The sequence below is a fragment of the Trachurus trachurus genome (assembly GCF_905171665.1).
Source record: "Trachurus trachurus genome assembly, chromosome: 17".
Taxonomy (NCBI): Eukaryota; Metazoa; Chordata; class Actinopteri; order Carangiformes; family Carangidae; genus Trachurus; species Trachurus trachurus.
This window is the reverse complement of record NC_139900.1, coordinates 35167601-35189184: the sequence shown is the minus strand read 5'-3', so window position 1 is coordinate 35189184 and position 21584 is coordinate 35167601. Positions and strand designations below refer to the sequence as shown.

At 44.3% G+C, this 21584-nt stretch overlaps 1 protein-coding gene across 1 annotated transcript in view; it reads right to left on the bottom strand.

Moving 5' to 3' along the window:
* The window catches only part of rnf220a (ring finger protein 220a), a gene marked incomplete at its 5' end in the record, with an annotated part of 163381 nt that extends 148788 nt beyond the window's left edge, over positions 1 to 14593 (bottom strand). Inside the window, one exon of the mRNA XM_083991264.1 lies at positions 13939 to 14593. Coding sequence (XP_083847390.1) covers positions 13939 to 14593 — 655 coding nt within the window. The remainder of the gene's footprint in view (positions 1 to 13938) is intronic.
* Between the last annotated feature and the right edge of the window lie 6991 nt (positions 14594 to 21584).

The window sequence follows — 21584 nt, the reverse complement described above, 5'->3', positions numbered from 1 at the left end:
TATGTGCAGTAACACTGATGTTCCACTCTACATTTTAGCATCTATCAGCTCTTTGTTTTGGTTTTCCGGCCCAGCTTTAACATGTTGGTTCACGTGGCCTCTGTGCGTGATGTTGCTCTGCACCAAACACCAGACAAAGTTAGCAGCAGCTAGCTGGTGAATCAAGTGGAACATTAAAGACTTCCTTCATGGGGAACGTCAATACTGAACCCGCATTCATTAGGTTTTCAAATGGGGTTATTGTACTGCATGTAAAGGAAATGCATTGAAAACACTTTATTTCCTGTTTTATCGTGTTTTCAAGCTTCTAATCACAACAAAACCACTTCCTTGCACGTCAGTATTTCTGTATCTGAATGTATTGTAGTGATTAGCGCCTCTTCAATCTGTTTCCAAAACACAGAGATCATTTTATACTCGGTCTCCTCTGCAGCACAGTCTTGAGAAGTGTGTATCACTGTCCACAGCCTTTAGCTAACACCGTCCTCAGTATGATTTGGGAGGGTGAGATTAATCTTCCCATCACTGGCCTTTAGGGTTCTGGACGTGGACTTTGCGCGACACTGCTCTGACAATTACGCCAAAGCACACACAGGGTCCTACCAGCCTACACAGCCCCGACCGGCGCCGTCCCTAAGGTCATTAGGCTCCTTCTTGGAAAACAAGACAGAGCTAACAAGTGCGCAGCGAGCTTTAATATGGTGTTAGTGCTGAGATGAGAGAGAGAAGCTTGTCTCTGTGGCCGCCTTGGTTTTGTGTTTTTTCGCCCACTGATGCTTTATTTTATTTATTTATTTGTCTTCTTCAAAACCGAGTGTGTAACAGACAGGAAACAGAGCAAGACAGATAAAAACCCTAAAGAACGGCAAACTAGGTCAGGCTGCGATCTGTGGTTTTATACTTGTTGTGTGTGTGTGTTTGTGTGGAGCCAGATATGAAATAGTCAAAACTGCTTCATTGATTATACAATCACATCTACTTTATTTTATTTAACAACGCTGCAGGAACCAGACTCTCTGCTTATGAAGGAAGAAGCAGAGAGGAAAGATCAGGCTGTGTTAAGCACTTGTGTACTTGCACGCACACACACACACATATACACACACACCCTCCCCTGTTGGGTGTAGAGGAGAATCAATATGTCTTTGAATGAGGGTCAGAAGGGTTGTCTGCCCAGGGAGAGCTGACAGATTTGCTCTCTTTTGCTCTGCTAAGCCCCTGCCTGCTTCTAACACCCCCCGACACACACACACACACACACACACACAAACATGTAGATGGAGAAACATACTCACATATACAAACAGATGGAAGGGCGCACACGCACACACACACACACACACACGCACGCACACAAAGATGTGATGCTTCTCCAGGAGAGCAGGATTCCCAGCATTTTGCCGCAGGGATGTGATATTAGACATTCCACATCGAAACGAACCCCGCTGCGTCCCCCGCTGAGTGTGTGCACGTCCGTGTGTGTGTGTGTGTGTGTGTGTGTGTGTGTGTGTGTGTGTGTGTGTGTGTGTGTGTGTGTGTGTGTGTGTGTGTGTGTGTGTGTGTGTGTGTGTGTGTGTGTGTGTGTGTGTGTGTGTGGAGTGGAGGAAGCCAGGTTTGGACAACAGAAGACAATCTGGCTTCACCCTTGGAAAGTGTCGTAGCTCAGGCTCAGGACACATCACAGAAGTCACAGAAAGAAAAAAGTAAAAATGAAATGCACGAGATTAAAAATGAAACTTCAACAATTAAACACACATACACTCATTAAAAAAACAACCTGTCCCTGTTTACACAATACACACACACACACACACACACATACACATATTAAGTAGAGATGGAAGCACCCAATTACAAAATTTGGCCACAAATAGAAAGTTGTGTTTCAGTGACTTCCCATCCCTCCACTGATTAAAAAAATATGTATGTGTGTGTGTGGGTGTGTGTGTGTCTGTGTGTAGGTGTGTGCATACATCCTGTGTGGTTAACATACTAGAGCAGCAATTAGTAATCACTCATGGAGCTAATGACATCAATCAATGAGCTTTTAAAACCAGCCATTTGATAATTACAACCATCAATGGTCACCCATGGATGCAGCGCTGCGCTGTCTAGTACTACACTCCCAGTGTGTGTGTGTGTGTGTGTTGTCTCTGTATCTATTAGTACGCCTCCTTTAACATTTCAAAAAACTGTTTGTACAAAACTATTTTCTCCTTGGTCGGCAAGCGAAGATCCACCAGTGTTATTTATCTCTTAAGGAAAGAAAAGGAAAAAGATAATAAAGAGTAGTGGCTAAAGTAAGAAAACACAAAAAGCTTTTGCAGTGAAATTATAAAACTAAAAGTCTTTGGAAAAATCTGAGAAAATTTATCAAAATGCAAAAACTCTATCAGCTGTCAGATCACTGAGTGAGAGAATAACAGACACAAAAGCAGAAATCCAGAAGTGAAACAACTGGAGGAGAGATGGATGTGTCGTTCTGAGTTTTACCCACTTCCCACTTCACATTTGAGGTTTCATTCAGAATCGATGCAGCTGCTGCACAACAGCTGAGGTCACTCTTGTTTTAGTCAAGTCAGGAAGTGGCTTTCTATGGAATTTCGACTCCAGTCACTATGTTTGGCGTGTACGTCGTATAAGGCCGGTGTGTTGCTCCTCTATCAGGTGTGGCTGCACGAACGTTTGCAGCTGCATTTTGTATCATCATGTGCATTTCCTGTTTTTGTCTGCAGACGAAAACACGAATCGCAGCCAATGTTAGTTGACACTGAAGAACAATAGTGGGCCTACACTTTGAAAAACCATGAGGATGCATCCTGTGCGTCCGCAAAATAAAACCCACACGTCTCTGCAGCTGCTGCCTCCAATATCAGATTTGACTCTTTTTTTTAAGCGACCTTGACCCTGAAATCAGCTTCACTCAGGGAAAATGAAGTGTCCAGGCGGCCGGCTGACAACTCCAGGATCTGAATATGAGCTAACCTGCACATCATATAGGTGCACCAGTATGCCTGTGTGTGTGTGTGTGTGTGTGTGTCTGTGTATGCGCTCATGTGTGTGGTGCAGATGCACAATTACCAGGCAGGCGCGAATCGATAGGTGCCTGCTGACAGATGGATTAGCACGGTAAACAGATGATACACACACCGCTAAATTATTCATCCGCTGAACAGTGGGCTGGGTTTCCACACACACCCGGTGACGGGGGAGAAGAAGAAGAGGGGGGGGGGGGTGAAGGGAAGGAGGGAGAGGGGGGTGAAGACGGAGGATGAGGATGAAGAGGAGGTAACTTAGGTATATGTGTGTATTTTCTTTAAGGGCTATGGACGTATCTGCTCTGACATTCCTAGAAGGAGCCACACTTGAGTTGTGAAATCAACCAAACATCATAGTAACACAAGAGCTTTTAATGTTGTTGTATGGTTTTTCTTTGTTTTGGTTACATGTCTGTACTTCATATTAATCTTTTTTGAATATATTTTTACAGATTTTCCTGTTTCTTTGTTGTTTGGTTGTTTGATTGTTTGTTCACCACGTTCTGTGTAGTAGCCTATAAAGCACTTTTATGCTTTTGTACAAAGCTTTTCCTGTATAAATTGAAGAAGTAATAACGACATGTTTAAAAAAACAAAACAGAACTCCATTAAATGAGCTGAAACAAAGGTGGCTACCTCGACTCAGAGTGCGGTGCCTCGGCTCAAACACAAGGAGGGGGGTAAAAAACACCCACCGGTGTGGGTCTGTCCACCGGTGTGTCCTTCTAATGCCTGTTAGATATGCAGAGGCACCACAGGGTCAACGTGAAGTGGCTGGTGAGGCGTTTGCAGATACCGAACACACACACACGTGCACAAACAATCGCCACACTCATCTTTCTTTATCCGCGTCTTTTCTCTCAAGTGCAGGCAAATCCGTGATCATCGACTGTTTATGCCTTTAACAAAGCCCACGGCATGAATGCAATTTCACACACACACAGACACCAGGAGTGTGGGGAAAATACGGTGGATAAACCCGATCATGCCGCAGGAGAGATATGCACCGTTATGTTTTGAGCTAAAGCACCTTTACTGCAGATAAGCGAGTAGGACATCCCCTTTTAAAGCAGTGTTTGCAGATGGCCTTCAGGTGGGGGGGGGGGGCAGCCTGTCAGGATGCGTGGGCCTTTAGAAACAGATTTCATCAGAATGTCCCGACTTGAAAAGTGGATGACACAGAGAATAAACGATGGCAATGAAACAGGAAACATACTTCTGTGAGACCTTTAAGTCTCTGCACACTGCACTCCCAATATTGAATAGTATAGATTCTGGTGCATGCAAATCATCACAGTATGCCTCCCCCCCCCCCCCCAATCACACACACACACACACACACACGGGCATGCATAGAAAACACCCTTTATTGATTTCTTTCACCTTTCTAAGGGACTTTTTGCAGCTGCAGACGGTCGGCTTTGCTTCGCTTGGGGGGGGGGGGGGGGGGGCTGAAACTTTTAAAAACCAAAAGAGGAATAAATCAAATGTGATGATAGGATAAAAGGAAACTTTATGACTGACCACAACCTCAACTTCACTAAAAAGAAATAAATAGTTCATGTTCAAATATGAAACTGAAAAAATTCCACAATAATTGTACAAAACTTCCTAAACGCTACAGGTGCAGGAGGCAAAGTCACTCTTTGTCACGTAAAAAAGTGTGTGTGTGTGTGTGTGTGTGTGTGTGTGTGTGTGTGTGTGTGTGTGTGTGTGTGTGTGTGTGTGTGTGTGTGTGTGTGTGTGTGTGTGTGTGTGTGTGTGTGTGTGTGCGCGGGCCAGTCCAGCTTTGTGAAGCGACAGTGCATTACGAACAGCTAACGATCAGGAACGAACAACACCTCCTCCTTCTCTCCTCATGCACACACACACAAACTGTTGGCTTGCATCATAGCCGCCATCAGCAGGAACCAATCAGATTTGATGAATAATTCAATATTAAAGAAGGTGTGACCAAGACAGGGAGGGGTGGGGGGGTGGAACCCCCTCTGCCAAGCAAGTGGGTTCTTTTTGGAAACGGGCCCGCTGTTTGTGTGTGTGTGAAAGTGAGAAAAGCAAGGGGAGGGTGGTGGTGGGGGGGGGCGTTGTCACACTAGACTGCATCCACAAACTGGCTGCAGATTAGATTACTGAGGAGAGGGGGGGGGGGGGGGGAGAAGGAGATGAGGACAGAAAGGAGGGAGGGAGGGAGGACAGAGAGAGAAGAGGAAGGGAGAGGCAGCGGCAGGACGACGAGAGAAGAGAATCTTTTAACACATCTGCATTAGGAGGCTCGTTCCATCACTCTGTGGTTGGTTCAGTCAGGATGTAAATGTCTTTACTCAGGAGAATAAACATCAAGGGGCTGTTTCTTTTTATAACAGAGGAGAATAAACTGTTTCTTGGTTTTTTTCCTTCCAATGACTTATTTCACCTCTGGCAATTACAGATGCTTCAGTATATTTAAAGGGACATTGTGTAGGAATTCCTCCCATCTAGCGTTGTGGTTGTATATCGCAAGCAACTCAATCGTATTTTTTTCATGCTGCATTCACGTGAAATTGGGCAGACAGCAGACGGACAACAGCCGCTGCACGTAACAGCATAAACAAGTAAACAAGTGGTCCGTCAGCACGAGGCAAAACAATACACGTGACAATATGTTGTCATGGCGATGTGGTATTATTTACCTGACCCACGGCTTTCTCTCGACTTCTGTGACTAAAATGACATCTGGTTTGTTACTGACGACTTACTGATTAATGAAAAACACACTTTTGAACTAAATAATCGATTTTTGTGAATAGATAACAGGAGAAGTTACACAATGTCCCTTTAACTGTGAGTAAAGTAAAAAAAAAAAAAATCAATGATCTTTTGTGCTGCACAGTAATCCTGCATCTCTCACCGAGTTCACCGACTGTTACACAATGTAAAACACAGAAAGGTTCAGGGCTGAGGCGCCACGACCTTATGTGAGCCTGTGTGTGTGCGAGCATGTGTGTGTGCGAGTGTGTGTGCAGATATTAAAAGCTAAATGTGTGCTGTGTTGCCAGGTGTGCTGCCGTTGTATGAGGCTCAGTGGAGTTTTAACGCAGGGTTTTTATTGGCCGAGGCTGACATCACCATGGGAACAAAGTGGAATTCCGGAGCTCGGGACGTTACGGACCTGGCTCTCTGTGTGTGTGTGTGTGTGTGTGTGTGTGTGTGTGTGTGTGTGTGTGTGTGTGTGTGTGTGTGTGTGTGTGTGTGTGTGTGTGTGTGTGTGTGTGTGTGTGTGTGTGTGTGTGTGTGTGTGTGTGTGTGTGCATGTGTGTGTGTGTGAAAGAGAGAGAGAGAGACAGAGAGACGGTGTCTGTGTGCGCTACACAAATGCTCATTTTCCACTTCAAAGCAACCTGTTTAGAGAATTCCCAGGATGCAAAGTGACATCCTGTCCTCACAATGAACAGCCTGAGTTTTACAAGTTTCCACTGTTTCTAAAAAATTCCCGAATCTAATAAAACAGCAGTGGGAATAAGGGAAGTGCAGTGTTATGCCACATAATCAGCAGGTGCGTCTTTACAAATCACAGTGAAAACAAGATGAAATGACTTTTTCTTTTTTTTGAGACTAGTGAGGAATATTTCTGCAGCGTGCCACAGAGGGAATCCTCTCATCTCATCCTCTCTCCTCCCTTCATTTGGTTTACACCAGCTCCTGTGGCTCATTTGTGTAACCTACTCCACCACACACACACATACACATACACACACACAGACAGTGATCTGTGTCCAAATGGAGTGGCTGGGCCGACAAAAGGCTCGACAGGAAGCGACTAATCCTTGATCTGCGCAGCGTCGCAACAATGGCCACAGGATTCACACCAAGTGACACACACACACACATGGGTGTACGCACACATCAATGCGCACATAGACAATTGCTACTTGCTTCCAGTTAACAGCTTCAAGAGAGAGAAAGGGAGGGGGGGAAGGAATGGCTTGAAAAACAGAAGCAGAGAAAATGTTTCTTTTAGTCCTAATTTCATTTAAATACATCAATTTAAATGTTTGGCGAGACACTAGAGGCAAACACTGTTTTTTCATGTACTGATCAATTTTGAGATTTTGGCCTATTTTTCTTCCTTAACATGTATTCTTTCAGAAAAGTCAAAAGAAATGGTAGAAAATCCACATTAAGGTGGTTATTTTACTTCATTTTGTCTCTTTCGTCAGTAGATTTCTCCTAAACATGCTACTGTGACATAGTTACTGTGCTGTGCTTGTTATCTAACCCAGGTCATGTCAGATATCATTGTAAAGCTCTCTCTCCTGAACAATGATGTAGGCTCCAAAAATGGTCATTTCCTCCATATCCACAACCAATTATAAAAGTATGATTTACATTAACAATCTATGGAATTTACAGTACAAGTCTTTTTTTTTTTTTAATATATCTTTAGGGGCTTTTTTGCCTTTAATTGACAGGATAGTTCAGAGAGAGACAGGAAATGGGAGGCAGAGAGAGGGGGAATGACACGCAGGATAGGACCGCTCGGCGCGGGATTCGAACCGGGGTCGCCTGCAGCGAGGACTATAGCCTCAACACATGGGCTCTGAGCTAAACACTGCCCCCAGTACAAGTCTTTAAAGGCCGTTTATATCATTCAAAGCCTGGTTTATACAACATTTTATTCCTCAAAACATGGCACATTTTGATTTTCTTTTGGGCTGGTGACAGTATTTTCTCATTTACAAAATGATAAAAAGAGATATCCAAAATCCCCTCTAATATGTCAACAAAATAAAACAAGAATTTTTAAAAGGGGCTTTTTCCATTTTTCAGATTTCGGGTTCTGGAAATGTATGCAAATTAGCGCATATTTCATCAGATATTGCCTCATTTACATATTCAAACATAAATTTGACAAAACTTGTAATATAAAAAAATATGTCTTAATGTAAGTGATAAACTTGGGAAGTTTCATGGTAATATCTGTTATTTAATTTTTTTTTTTTTACCCTATTCACCTGTAGTGTCTCCCCTCAATAGACAAAGACAAACGTTTCATTTCCCAAACTCACAATGAATTGGTACCATTAGTTTCCACTAGTCAGTATGTGCAGATATGGATGGATCAGATATGTGGAGGACGGTATTGACAGGGAAACACACACACACACACACACACACACACACACTCCTCACCCTGGGGGAGCTGCCAGAAGGGCAGAAGGGCACACACTTGGGGGTAAACAAAGCCACCACAAGTAGGACAGTCCCTGGTGTGTATGTGTGTGTGTGTGTATGTGTGTGTGTGTGTGGCACAGGAGACTGACAGGGAGGCAACATGAGAGGGACAAGCCTTTTAACATCTGGCTAAGCACTGACAGGAAGACACACACACACACACACACACACACACACACACACGGGCAGGCGAGTCCCAGTCCTAATTATTAGAACACTCTTACTTAACTTAACCCTGCCACTAGACCGTGACAGGCAGAGATGGAGGCGGGGGAGAGGAGGGGGGGGGGGGAGGGGAGATTTTTGTGAGGACAAGGAGAAGGATGAGCGTTTGTGTCTCCTTGGCCGGGTGTTTAACCCCTTAGATGCCACAGCAAGCAGGGAAACTCACACTGAGAAATGAAAATGAGGGGATATGACAGGGGGGGGGGGGGGGGGGGGGGGGGGGGGGGGTGCATGAGGATCCAGATGCTAACCAAAATGTTTGATTGACAGGTGGTCTGTGCAGAGATTAGCACAGTAAAATATCAGCATCATCACAAGATGGAGACAAGACTCCAAAACTAAATCTGTCATCCGTCACGATCAGAATTAGCCTCATCCATCTTCTCTGTGTGAGAACTCTATTTTTTCCCCCCGGTTTATTTTTTCTGCTGCATGCGACTTCCATTTGTTTCTTTTTCTTTTGAGCTATCCACAGTTTGTTGCTACTCTGAGACCCCGAGAGAAACAACGCACATGACATTTGCTCGGTGCACAAGGGAGGAGAAAAAAAAGATAAAGATAAACAAAGAAAGGAGGCAACACCAAAAAAAGAACAGAGGAAAGACGGAGGAGGCCTCTCGCTGTGTGTTTTAACAGCTGTGGCTGATGCACTCGGTTAAACATTAAATCTGTTCTATGTTGATGGGAATAAGTTGCAGTCAAAGAAGCTACATTGTGCCTGTGCATCAGAGTTATTTAACTAAAAAGCCTCGTGCAGTTCAGTCGGTTACTGTGGATATTATGACCGTCGACCTGTCAGAAGAATTCCTCTGCTTTTATTTCAGTCGGGCAGATGGGATCTGCATTTCAGCTCAACATCTCACCGTCCTCCTGCTTCCTTCCCACATCGCTCTTTTTTCCCTTATTGCTTTTATCCCTTCTTTTATCTCACCCCCACCCCCCTGTCCACATACGTTCCTTTCCCTCGCTCCGTGCTTAAAGAATTTGTGTTTTCTTTCTTTTCCTGCCAAAGATTCCTGCTTCTTTTTTTTCATTTGTACATTTGTCCATTTGTCATCTAAATGACGTTCTGGTCTTTTTTGAGTGTCTACTGTAATTTTAAAGAAAAGCAAAGAAAAGCAAAGAAATGAAAAGAAAGAAAGAAAGAAAGAAAGAAAGAAAGAAAGAAAGAAAGAAAGAAAGAAAGAAAGAAAGAAAGAAAGAAAGAAAGAAAGAGAAGCTGGGTGAGGTATTCAGGGTCAGGTTCAGTATAAATCTCTCAGCCGTGTAAATGTGGAGAGCACAGAGAATGTAAACAAACTTACTACAGAATGTACACAGTCTACAGCTGTCACACACTCATATGGGGAGATGCACACACACACACACACACACACACACACACACATGGAGAGGAGTTATGGGGGTTAAGGAGGGGGGGTGGAAAAATGATGGAGAGATGGCACACACACAAACCTCCGCATTGACACGTCGCACAAAAACATCAAATCCCCTCTGCAAACAAACAAAAGTGCACGACGCGGCGGATTGTTTCACTTGTCAACATTCCCATTAATTCCAATCACACATCCCATAATTCCATTCTCTCTTTTACTGTAAAACCCCCCTTTTGTCTCCCTTCACTCTCCTGCTAAAACCCAGTGTGAATACAGTAAATGGTAATAGCTTTTACAATAATATGACATGCATAGTCCTCTTAGGGCATGATGGGGCCTTTATGCTCTGGTTTAGCGGCTGACAGGTTAGCGGGTTTAGTTAACAGCCGACGTGCCTGTCGGTGCGGTGCGGGGATTTGGGAAGGCTTAGCGCAGAGTAGGCCTACCTGGAGGGGCACGTGGTGAGCTCCACAGAGCGCCGTGCAGGGAAGTTAGGGTTGGAGGGGTTTTCAAGTTGTTTAATATCCTTTTTTTATATATATATATAGAAGGCAAAGAAGCCGCCATCACCTTCACATCCAGGATTAACCTGTGTGACAGCTGATTGGATTGTGATCAGATAATGGATGAATGCAAGGAAGATTTAAAAGGAGTAGTGCTGAGGATCTGCATCACATTTAATATCTGGTCACTTAAATTCATCTGCAGTGAAGTTTATATGGTAGTTTTTGTTTTTTACTCTACATTTAATGAATTGACCGGCAAGGACATACTGTATACAACAAGTCTTTATCCCATTTGACACACAGGCGTCCAACACTAAATGACTGCATCAGGGACTTGTTACATGTCCTGTAACGGTGTTACAGCTGCTGTTTGGAGATTCTTCAACCTACAGTATAATAACTGATAACTGGCACTAATGTTGTACATTTAAAGGTACATTACACTTTGGGAGAAGCTGAAGACAGATTTCCACTGATGTGGACAATAAAGGTCATTCAATCAATCAGTCAATCAATCAAACAATCAATAAGCCAACCATTGGGAGCGTGGGGGCTGGTGATTCTTGCCAACGATCAGCAAACAAACACGTGTCCAGACTGACCACATACTTAGAAGATGCACAAGTATAAACAGTGACCATCTTTTCTGCCAGGGAGTTTTCTAAGATGCCCAGTGGAGTTGAAACACGGATTAATACTATTATTATTCATGTGATCAAGTTGGAATAAATAAATTAAACCAAGTTGAAATCCATCAGAATTCACAACAACTAAGCCATTTACTCATGAAGAGCTGAGAGCAGAAATGACCCTCAGTCGACGTGATCAGAACTCCAGAGGTGAAGTGGAGATGATTTCACAGAACTGTTCTAGTTTCTGGGTATAGGCAGAGTCAGTGACTAACAATCATCATGTGATGGCTCAGACTGTGACACACTTCCACAGAGTTCATGTTGATGATCAAACTAAGCATTTCCTGTCCTGTTTTAACAGGGAGTGATTTAATGACTATGCAGATTGTGTCCATGTAAATAATATGAGCAGAGATAAGATACATAATTAATGACGCAGTGGTTCAAAGTTCAGACTACAATTTACGTCATGCTGCTGTGAATGCACCTTTATTAGTTGAGTAACCTAAGACACATTTAATGTACTAGTTGTAAATATTTGTTTGTTGTTAAAGTTGTTTAGGAATCTGTGACGACACTGTGTGATGCAGGGCGTTATAAACCAGAGAAGCTGCTACTGTAAAGTGTGAAGCAGCACACAGAGGCTGCTAGTTAGCTAATGTGTGTGTGAAGCAGCCAGAGCGCATGTCCTCATGGGATTGTACCAAAGTGTTGTTTGTTCTTTACGCCTCCACTGGACAGCCAAACCCAGTGAAGGAGAACCCATAATTCTTTTCTGTAAGCAGTGCCTCTGCACATCCAATTGCATTAGAAGCCTATGGTAGAGGTGGAGGCTACTTGTGCCAAGATTTAACCTGATTAGATACAGATTCAGCCGTTCCAAAAGACAGCACAGGAGCCCTGCACCCATCTCCCTTTCTATTCCTGGCTTCAGTCTTAGTGCTCATGAATCTGCAGTGATAAGGTGGCACGTATGGCACCGACATACTCACCACTCACACTACCACAGAGTTGTACCAGCATGTGTGCTGCTATAAACACAAGAGGTTTAAATGCACATGAAACAGATCTGGATTTTAAATTAAATCATCAGTCCAGTGTCTCTAAAATATGCTGTTCAAGTAGCACTCTTTCTTTCCTCTTATCTCTTTGTTCTTGTCTTATCCCTCTCTGACTTTATGCACTCTTTGATATCTCTCTCCTCTTTTCTCATTCCCCCCAGTCAGCCGCCGGGTATCATTTTCCCAATTTCATCCCTCTCTTTCTCACCCTCTCTGTCTCTCCTGCGGTGGTCTTTTTATCGGATCAGTCTCAGGTCGTCGCCTCTGTCCCTCATATGTTCCATCAAGGATGCATCCCTCAAACACACACACACACACACACACTCAAACACGCACACACTGAGAGATGAAGGTGGGTGGAGCGAAAGGAAGAGTGGGGGCAAAAAAGGAGATAAATAATAGGAGAAGAGGAGCGGGTGAATTGTTAAAAATGCAGAGAGAGAGAGAAAGACACTATGAGCACGTCTGTGTGTGTGTGTGTGTGTGTGTGTGTGTGTGTGTGTGTGTGTGTGTGTGTGTGTGTGTGTGTGTGTGTGTGTGTGTGTGTGTGTGTGTGTGTGTGTGTGTGTGTGTGTGTGTGTGTGTGTGTGTTTCCTAATTTGTCACCAAGATCCGATGCAGCTTGTTGACATGTGTAGGAGATGTCGGTGCTCAAGCTGAGAGCTGTTTGTGTGTCTGGAAGAGTGTTTGTGCATGCTTGTGTGTTTGTGTATTGGAGCTCTTACAACTCTTCTCCCACCTCCCTTTTAGTACACACACACACACACACACACACACACACACACACACACACACACACACACACACACACACACCCTCACACACTCACACATGGTCTGCCAACGTTTTGGGTATGTGGGTAAATCTTTTGGCAACGGGGCTGCCAGCGTAGAGCTATGATGAATGCTGATGGCAAAGAGCATGGCCGGTCTCTGAACCAGTCATTCATACACACACACACACACACACACACACACACACACACACACACACACACATACTAATCAGATTCCCAGTGCGTGAGGGCCAAATGGCATCCTTCAACTAGTGAATGTTAATGTGACCAGCGGAGCTTGTGGGCTTGTGAAACAAGGAGAGGAGGAGCCAGGAGAGATGATGACAAGAGAACATAGATGGGATTGTGTATTGGCGTGTGTAGAGCTAGTCTTTTATGAAAATGTAACACATTGTGCTTTGGTTTTTAATATGAGAGTTCAGACTTCTTGTTTGCAGCTTTAAGGATCAGAGTTGTCTGTAGAACAGTCCTAGAGTATGGTTATATTATAATGTGGGATGAGTATTGGAAGTGTAGCATGTGAAAATGTTGCACTGGATGCAAGACTACAATATCATAAACTGTGCCTTTAGGAGTTTGTGTACATTTATAATAAGTTGAAATGGATAATAGACATTTCAACAATGCCTCACCACAATATCCAAAATAACACATCATTTTACAGGTGCATATTGAGGCAAATTTGATCTGCACTGGAACTTGTGTAAGTCAAACTGTGTGGTTTGTGAATATATTTGTTGTTTTTATGCAATAAGGGCCAATAATTTGTCTTAATTTCATATACAAGTGGGTGACAAATAGGTATTATAGAAAAACCCAACATAAAATGTTGTATTAATGTTGTGTATGATAAGCCTCCATAGCAGCTTCACAGTCTCTAAGTCCAGATTCTACTGGAGCGATGGACTGTGAAGATGATAGCATGTATTTCACATCACACACAACATCCGGCAGTCACAGTTCTCTCAGTGATTGTGTATCAAATCAGTTATTTAGGGTTGTCGTGTGATTTGTAACACCATCTGTATGCACAGTTCAATGTGGTTGCAATTTGCTTTAGTGCAATAAAGACCAGTTATAAAGTTGTACTCACAGCGCTCGATGCGGTCCTCAGGGCTGGAGGAAGTCTCTCGGTCAGACAGGAGGCCTGACATGGCGAATATCTTTTTTCCGCTGTCCTCCACGGCTTTCAGGGCGCTGCTGGGTGAGCCTCCGGGAGGGATCTGAGAGCCTCCAAAGTCATACTCTTTCCCCTCTGCATCAGAGTAGCGCAGGTGGGGTGAAGCATCTGCATCCAGGCACCCTTTGAGGCGCTTAGCCGGGGTGAACGCAGACTGATACCCACCTGGTGCCCCGTCCCGATCGTCTGGAGGTGAGGCAAAAGGTCTGAAGGCGCCAACGCCGCTGTGGTTCAGCATGCTGATTGGCGAGCAGTCCAGGTTAGGTGGGGCAAACTGATGATGGAGGTGGAGGAGGGACGGAGGAAAGTCCCTGTTGGGGAATCCTGGTGGGACTGCACCTTGGCGGTGGTACATTGACGCAAAAGTGTACGAGCCGTTGTTAAATGGCAAATGGACGTCTTTCTCAACAGAAACCGGGACGCCAAATGGGCGTGGCTGCTGGCAGGGAATAGAGGCATCGCGAGAAGCTTCAGCGGTGGAGGCCAGGACCATCAGGGCTGGGGAGGCCAAGGGGTTGGGAAGGTAGGAGGAGCTCTCCATTTTAAAGGCTGCTCTGTGGAGGTCCATGTCTGGACGGAAAAAAAAGTTTGCTAGGGTTTTGGGGGAAAAGGGAGGAAATGATTCCTCCACAGTGAGACTGGATAGTGTCCAAGACCCTTGGAGAGGGTCTGAGGAATTAAGGGAATCTGGTTTGGAGAGTCAGATAAACACGTCAGGTTTTTGGAGGAAGGGGCTCACAAAAGAGCCATTCATAAGAAACAAGCTTATTCTTCAAGAAATGAATGAATGTCTACCAATGTCAGTTCAGGTTATATTATATTCAGTTCATCTCTCTTCAGCAGAACTAAAGAGAGTTGATCTTTCTCCAGTCAGTTCAGTTCAGATCATTCCATGCCAGGTGCCACTGGGTTTGTCCAGTCATTTACAGTCTTCAAGAAGAAGGTTTGCCTCCTGGGTTAACTGAGTAAAAGACGTTTTTGGACAGTGTGTTGGGGAAGAATCCTCGGATGGTGGACATCAAAGCTGGTTCCTCATCTTCATGTGGTCTCCACACTGAGGGGACACAAAAAAACAAGCATGAGTTCAGTTTCAGAGATCAGATTGAGGCCTAGTCCACACGAGCCCGGGTATTTTTGAAACCGGAGTTTTGCTCCGCGTCCATACGAGTGGTGTAATAAAAACACTGCGTACACACGCAACCGTGGAATCCGCTACCAAGTGACGCAATGCACGTGTGGAAGGCTGTTTTAACCAATCAAAATACAGTGGAAACCGCTTATGGATCAAAAGGCTTGGGACGGAATCATTTCTATAAAAATGCTGTTTAAATAATTAGTTATCAAGAAATCCGCTTATAGTGTTCATTTTTGGTCATTTTATGGATGAAAACATGCGCAAAAACAATTTAAAAACTACGTGTAGCCTATTTATTTTAATTTCGGCGGTGTCCCTTTGACGTGCACTGCTGCAGCAGCCTGCACATGTTGCTGCGCTGTGTCTTGACTCTTGTGCTGTGTGTTGTTGTGTGCTGTGTTGTTGTGCTGTGTGCATCACCTGGCTGCTGAGCCACATGACTGTCGGTGCGGCTCAACTCATTATCACTGGCTGTTGTGTGTCAAAACATGGATGAATGAAACATATCCACTTTATATCGACCGCGGACGTCACGTATACATTTTCGGCTTTTGGCTCGTTCCGTTCATCTCCGCATAGCCCCCCCCCCCCCCGTCGTACCCGGTCTGACAGTGACATTGGCTATTGCCTGTTCATTCATGAAAATCATCCCGAAAAACTCTCAATCAAACAATGTGGGGAATAAGAAACTGCGGCGCTACTGTAGTAGTTCTGTAATTTTTAAAACACCCCGGCAGCGGCCCAGCTGATCTGTAGCGCCACTCCTACTGTAAATGATGCTGTGTGGAAAACCAGCTGTGGTCTGTGATTGAGGGTGAGTTTGGAGCTGACAAGAGGATCGCCCTGACGACCGTTTCGTTATATTTTTCACATCGAAAAACTATACAAATAGCATTTAGATGATGTAAAAAAAAGAAAAAGAAAGAAAAGTGAAATAATAAAAATCCACTTTGTCACCTCCATTTTTGCGAGCTCACGTCAACTTCTGCAAACAACCTCTGCAGCTGGCAGTGTTTACATCAGCACGTGTGCAGCTATGACGTAAACGAGAAAAACAATCACGGTTGCAGTGTCCACACGCACCCGGTGAAACCAACCCCGGCCGAAAACCCCACCCTGGACTCCGGTTTCAAAAAACCACGGTTTCAGGTTTCCAAAAGCACGGTTGCTTGTGGACAGGACATACAACCGGGAACATATGTTCACGGTTTCAAAAAACCCGGGCTCGTGTGGATAAGGCCTTAGTTTCATTGGACATCAACAGGAGTGAGAGAAACCACTTGCAGTCGGAATGTGTTCTTGATCTCAAACAAGAGCAGCTGTCTCACCTGCAACATCACCTCTAACCCACACACTCTGCTTACACCCATTTAGACTTGAATTGTGATGAGCCAAGATAATTACACGTTATATAACTGGAAGACAAGACCTGCACTTTGACAAATGCTGTCTTCAGAGATCCTTGTGATTTTTGCCATATTAGACATTTTTACTATAAATCTACTTAAAATCAGGTACTTGGTGTTTTATATTCACTCAAATCTCTTTCACATTTCTCTTCGACCCCGTCGTCTTGTTTTAATGATAGGTAATTTCATAGAGAGGAGACATGTAGCAGAAAGGAGGAGAGCTGAGTGGAAATCTTTTAATAGAGGAGTTACTGGGAGTCAAGACTTGAAGTCAAAGCCTTTGGGGACACAGTGTTCTTAGGCGGATACTGTTGTTGAAGCTACGGATTGAAAAACTCTTGGGAAAAAGTGTCACTGTTGATCAAATCCTGTAAATCCCTGTCCTTTGACAAAAAGCCAAGAACTATTTCCAACCCCAAACTTCTGCCCCCCCCCCCCCCCTTCTCCTTTGCTCTCTCTCTAAAAAAAAAAAAAACTTCACCAAACTGTTTCCACATCACTTTTTTCCATTCCGATCTCCACAACCCTCCACGTCTCATCTCTTTCCAAATGTCCCCTCCTTGTCCTCCACCCCTGCTAATCTGTCCATCTCCTCCTCCTCTTCCTCTTCTCTCCATCCTCATTTCCTCTTCTGATCTTCTAGCGCTATCTCTTTTCCCTCCCTCTTCCATCTCAGATCTCGGTCTAAGCCGCTTATTCCTACCATCTCCCAGGATCTATTGGACCAGAACCACTTGTCTTAAGATAAGGACACACACACACATCCACACTTCACCCACAACCACACATCTGATAAGAGGCTATGTGGCTCAATGTTCAGCTCGACACCCGACTCGCTGGGGCGAACACTCTCCACACTTTTGCAAGCTATGCTACCCTCTCCCCCTATCTCTTCATCTAACCACTTTTAATTCCCCAATTTTACTATCTGCCCTTCCTTTCTCTTTACATCCTCTCTGTCAATCTCTTCTCCTCTCATCCCTCCATCTCTCCCTCTCTTTGCAATCTCTGCCTCCCTCTTCTCCCCTGGGTGATTCAGTTGGGTGATATCATATCAGACCTCTCCATCTGCCGTCCACGAGCCAGAGGAAATCTGACTGAGTGAATAAATTAGCCGTACTTGACCCAGCGACCCCTCGGCATCCGTGGCAACAGACTAGAATCCCACCTCCTGGGGATTAGATCGGAGCGAGCGATTGGTCGGTCCGAGGAACGCAGAGAGGCAGCCGATGAAACGACAAAATAACATTTCAGAGATTCTTATCCCCAAAGGGCAATTTGAAGGTGGCTGGCTTGTTAAGCAGCCAATATGCTCAGATTTAGGGCAGGTAAAGATGTGCCTGTAGTACATCAGTGACTGTGGGATTTTGTGCGTCACTCAGGATAAAGAAAATATTAATAAAAAACCAGGTGACTGACGGAATGCGAGTAGGTTACTTATCATAGATAATTTCCCCTGCTTTTTTTTATATAGTATCTGATAAATTTGTCAGTTATATCATCATAACAGGTGAAACATTAAGTCATGTGCACACACACACACACACATAAACACACAACAAACACAAAGTCACACAGTATCAAGTAGCAGCCTTGGCCTGTTCTAGACCAGCTTCAAAGCTGCGTTGACTACCAGCCAACATCAAAGGAGAAACTCCCTGGGAAATGAAAGGAGAAAATCTTTTATAGCTATCAGCTGTCCACAACACTCATTCAAATCAATTTCCAAACCTGATCTCGGCTTTGGCACGCTCCTCCACCTCCCACACAAAGATACACACACACATACACACACACACACACACACCAACAACTGCCAAGAGTGAGGAGAGAGGACAGGGCCCAGAGACAGAGACAGAGGGAGAGATGGAGAGATGTGAGATGTTTTACATTACCGCAAATGTACAGTAGGCCAGTGTGGAGTGTTGAGAACGGCTTACGCTAACACGCCTCTGGTCTGGACAGATGCCACAGAGTCACATTACACTCCTCCTCCTCCTCCTCCTCATCCCCCTCTTTTCACCCTTCTCTCTCTCTACCTACAACAATCCCTCCTCGAAATAGCACCTTGGAAATGTAGCCATGACAAACTCCTCTCTTTTCTGTCTTTCTCCCCTCCCTCTCTCTCTCTCTCTGTCTATCAGTTTACTCCCCCTCCTCCTCCTCCTCCTCCTCCTCCTCCTCCTCCTCCTCCTCCTCCTCTTCCCCTCTCTCTGTCTTTCTCACTTTTCTCGGCCGGTGTCCTCTCTCCCTCTCCCTCTGTTCGCGCTGTAGATCAGATCACGCGTTCTCCTGTGTAACCTCTAAAGTAGGAGTGTGTCGGAGGTGTTGATAGGGAGGTAATACACTGATAAGTACCGGGATATTTCAATTTTATTATCATTACCCAGCAGGCCGAGGGGCGGTGAGCGAAGGGCCGCCAACGTGAAGCAGCCAATCCAATAAGAGGATGCTGGGTATTCCGGCGAGAAGAGAGGAGACAAGGAAAGGAGAGGAGGAAGAGAAAGGATGGGAGGAACCAAAAGAGGGAGAGGAGAGTGCGTGTCTGTTTTGTGTTCTCTTCTGCATCCATTAATCATTTTAAACATAGTTTGGCTCAATGCATCATTTACAATATATTCAAACTATGCTTGTAATATCACACTAATTGAGGTGTCACAAAGTTGCTAAAAGTCGGTGATGTTTTCCACCAGTCATGATGAGATGACACACACCTGTGCATATCATCAATACGCAAAGTGCAATTACATCTAACACAGGCACGCGCGTGCGCACACGCTCACACATACGTGTCGGTGCCACTTACAATCCCATTTGCCACTTAGGGATACCACCCACACATTGTCTGACACCGGGTATATGCATTTTATAATAGAAAATGTCACGGGGGAACATTTACCACGCTGTCATAATTTGATTACAGTGTGCAAGAATGATACAGCTGTCAGTGCGATATTAAACACAAACAGCAAGGAGGGCTTTTCACGTCAAATCTGCACTTTAAGTGACAATGTTGTAGCAGTTGGTGAAATTGCAGTGTCAACAACAATGTGCTTTAACATCATTCTGAGGGGAAATTTCACTCAGGGAATATGAGATACTGAGGGGGGGGGGTTCAGGAGCAGTCACAGATTCTATGTGAAATAATTGGTAACTATGGCCACCGAACATTATGATTGTTATTGAAGTATCATGATAGAATATTATTTGCTTGTTGGGCTGATCAAAACAAAATTTCAGGGGTAACCGTCATTTTTGAAACCTTACTTAATACCTGCACTAATAAGAATGACGGCTTTTCAAAATAAGGGTCGGTCGGTCCCTCCCATGTAAACTAAAACAACATGTCTTCCAGATGTTACAGCTGATTCCTGGTTTTTGATCAGGAGCTGGAGAGACGATGCACGAGCAGCTCTCAGTGTCAGGACCAGAGAAGCGGAGGTGGAACTGCGGTGACAAAGAGCACACGTCCCATCGAAGCCTTCCTTTTTGTTGACTGGTCGGAATAAATATTTTTCTTGCATGGCTGCTTTGAGTGTGTAACCGACGCTTTTGCTGTTCCAGCGTGTTACAGAAACTTGTCAGATCGAGTTTTCCAGTGTGTCTGCTGAGTTTTGGAGAGGAACGAAGAGGAATCCAATTTTTTTGTTGTTATAAAAATGTCTTGTCGACTGTGACTGGTGTGTATGTGTGTGTGTGTGTGTGAGTGGACTATTGGGAAGCAAAGCAGCTGAAGTTTCTTTTTTTTCTCCTTCTTTTCCTAATGGAGACAGAGAGAAAAGCAGTCAGAACCGCAGGCCTGTCTGAATGTGTGTGGTGTGTGTGTACGTGTGAGAGAGAGAGAGCGTGTGCGTGCACTTCCCGGTTCGTGGGTATATTTAGAGATTGTTGACAAGCGTGAAAGTGCCACTTTTACATTTTATTACAAGACATGCCAAGCTGCGTCATTCAACTCATCTCACTGCTGAACACACCACGTCATCTATCTATAGACAATTTAGATTTACACCACACATCATGAGCTGACTTCAGGACATGTAAATTGATCCAAATACAAGCTTTCATAATTGAATATGGAATTTAACAAGGAGGAACGACTCAAGTATGTGGCACCAGAGAGAAAACAAAACTCTCCTGAGAACAAAATGTTCACGTCAAAAAGGCCAGAAACTGCAGTTAAAATTTACAGCCACTGACATCTGCCCTCCACACACACACACACACACACACACACACTGTACTTCTTGTTCTTCATCCTTCCCTGCAAGCCTCAGCACAGCGCCGGGTAATTACAGCACTGTACATTTTAACCACTGTAAATTCAACAAATAAAAAAAATATGGGCAACTCTCAAAACTATCAACCTCTTGGGCGAGGCAATGGCACGGTGAGGTTTGGTAAAACACGTGTTAATATCTTCAGCATGATAATAAATATCACTGAAAATAAGTTCCATTTTTATTACTGGAAAAAAAGAAAATGATTCTAGCCGTTCTATTGGATGGAACATCAAACACCTGATTGTCAAACATGTTTCATGCAATAAGGCCTTTTGTTAAGTTTAGTGACAAAACATGGAGAGGATCATCTTCAACAGAGCATTTCATCTTTAACACGATCTGAAAACAGCGCATGTGTGTGTGACGTAATCATCTGTTGTGTTTTCTTGAATTGTTTTTGTCAGAAACTCCATTTCTCAGACACTGCAGAGTGAAAACCAGACAGATGTGAAAACACGCCACTCGCCAAAAAGACAAAGACAACACTGCTATTTAAAACCCTGCTGTCAGATATCAAACATTTGCTGTCATGATGACGCACACATACAAAGTAAACTGTGTCTGTAGAGTGTGTGTGTGTGAGTGTGTGTCTTGTTTAGCATAGAAAGCATGAGCCTGACCTGCAGACAGGTCCACTTTGCATTCCAGACAGACTGCAGTGTTTGTGCTTTTGCCTGCGTGCGTAGGTGTGTGTGTGTGTGTGTGTGTGCGTGTGCGTGCGTGTTTGCTGATGTC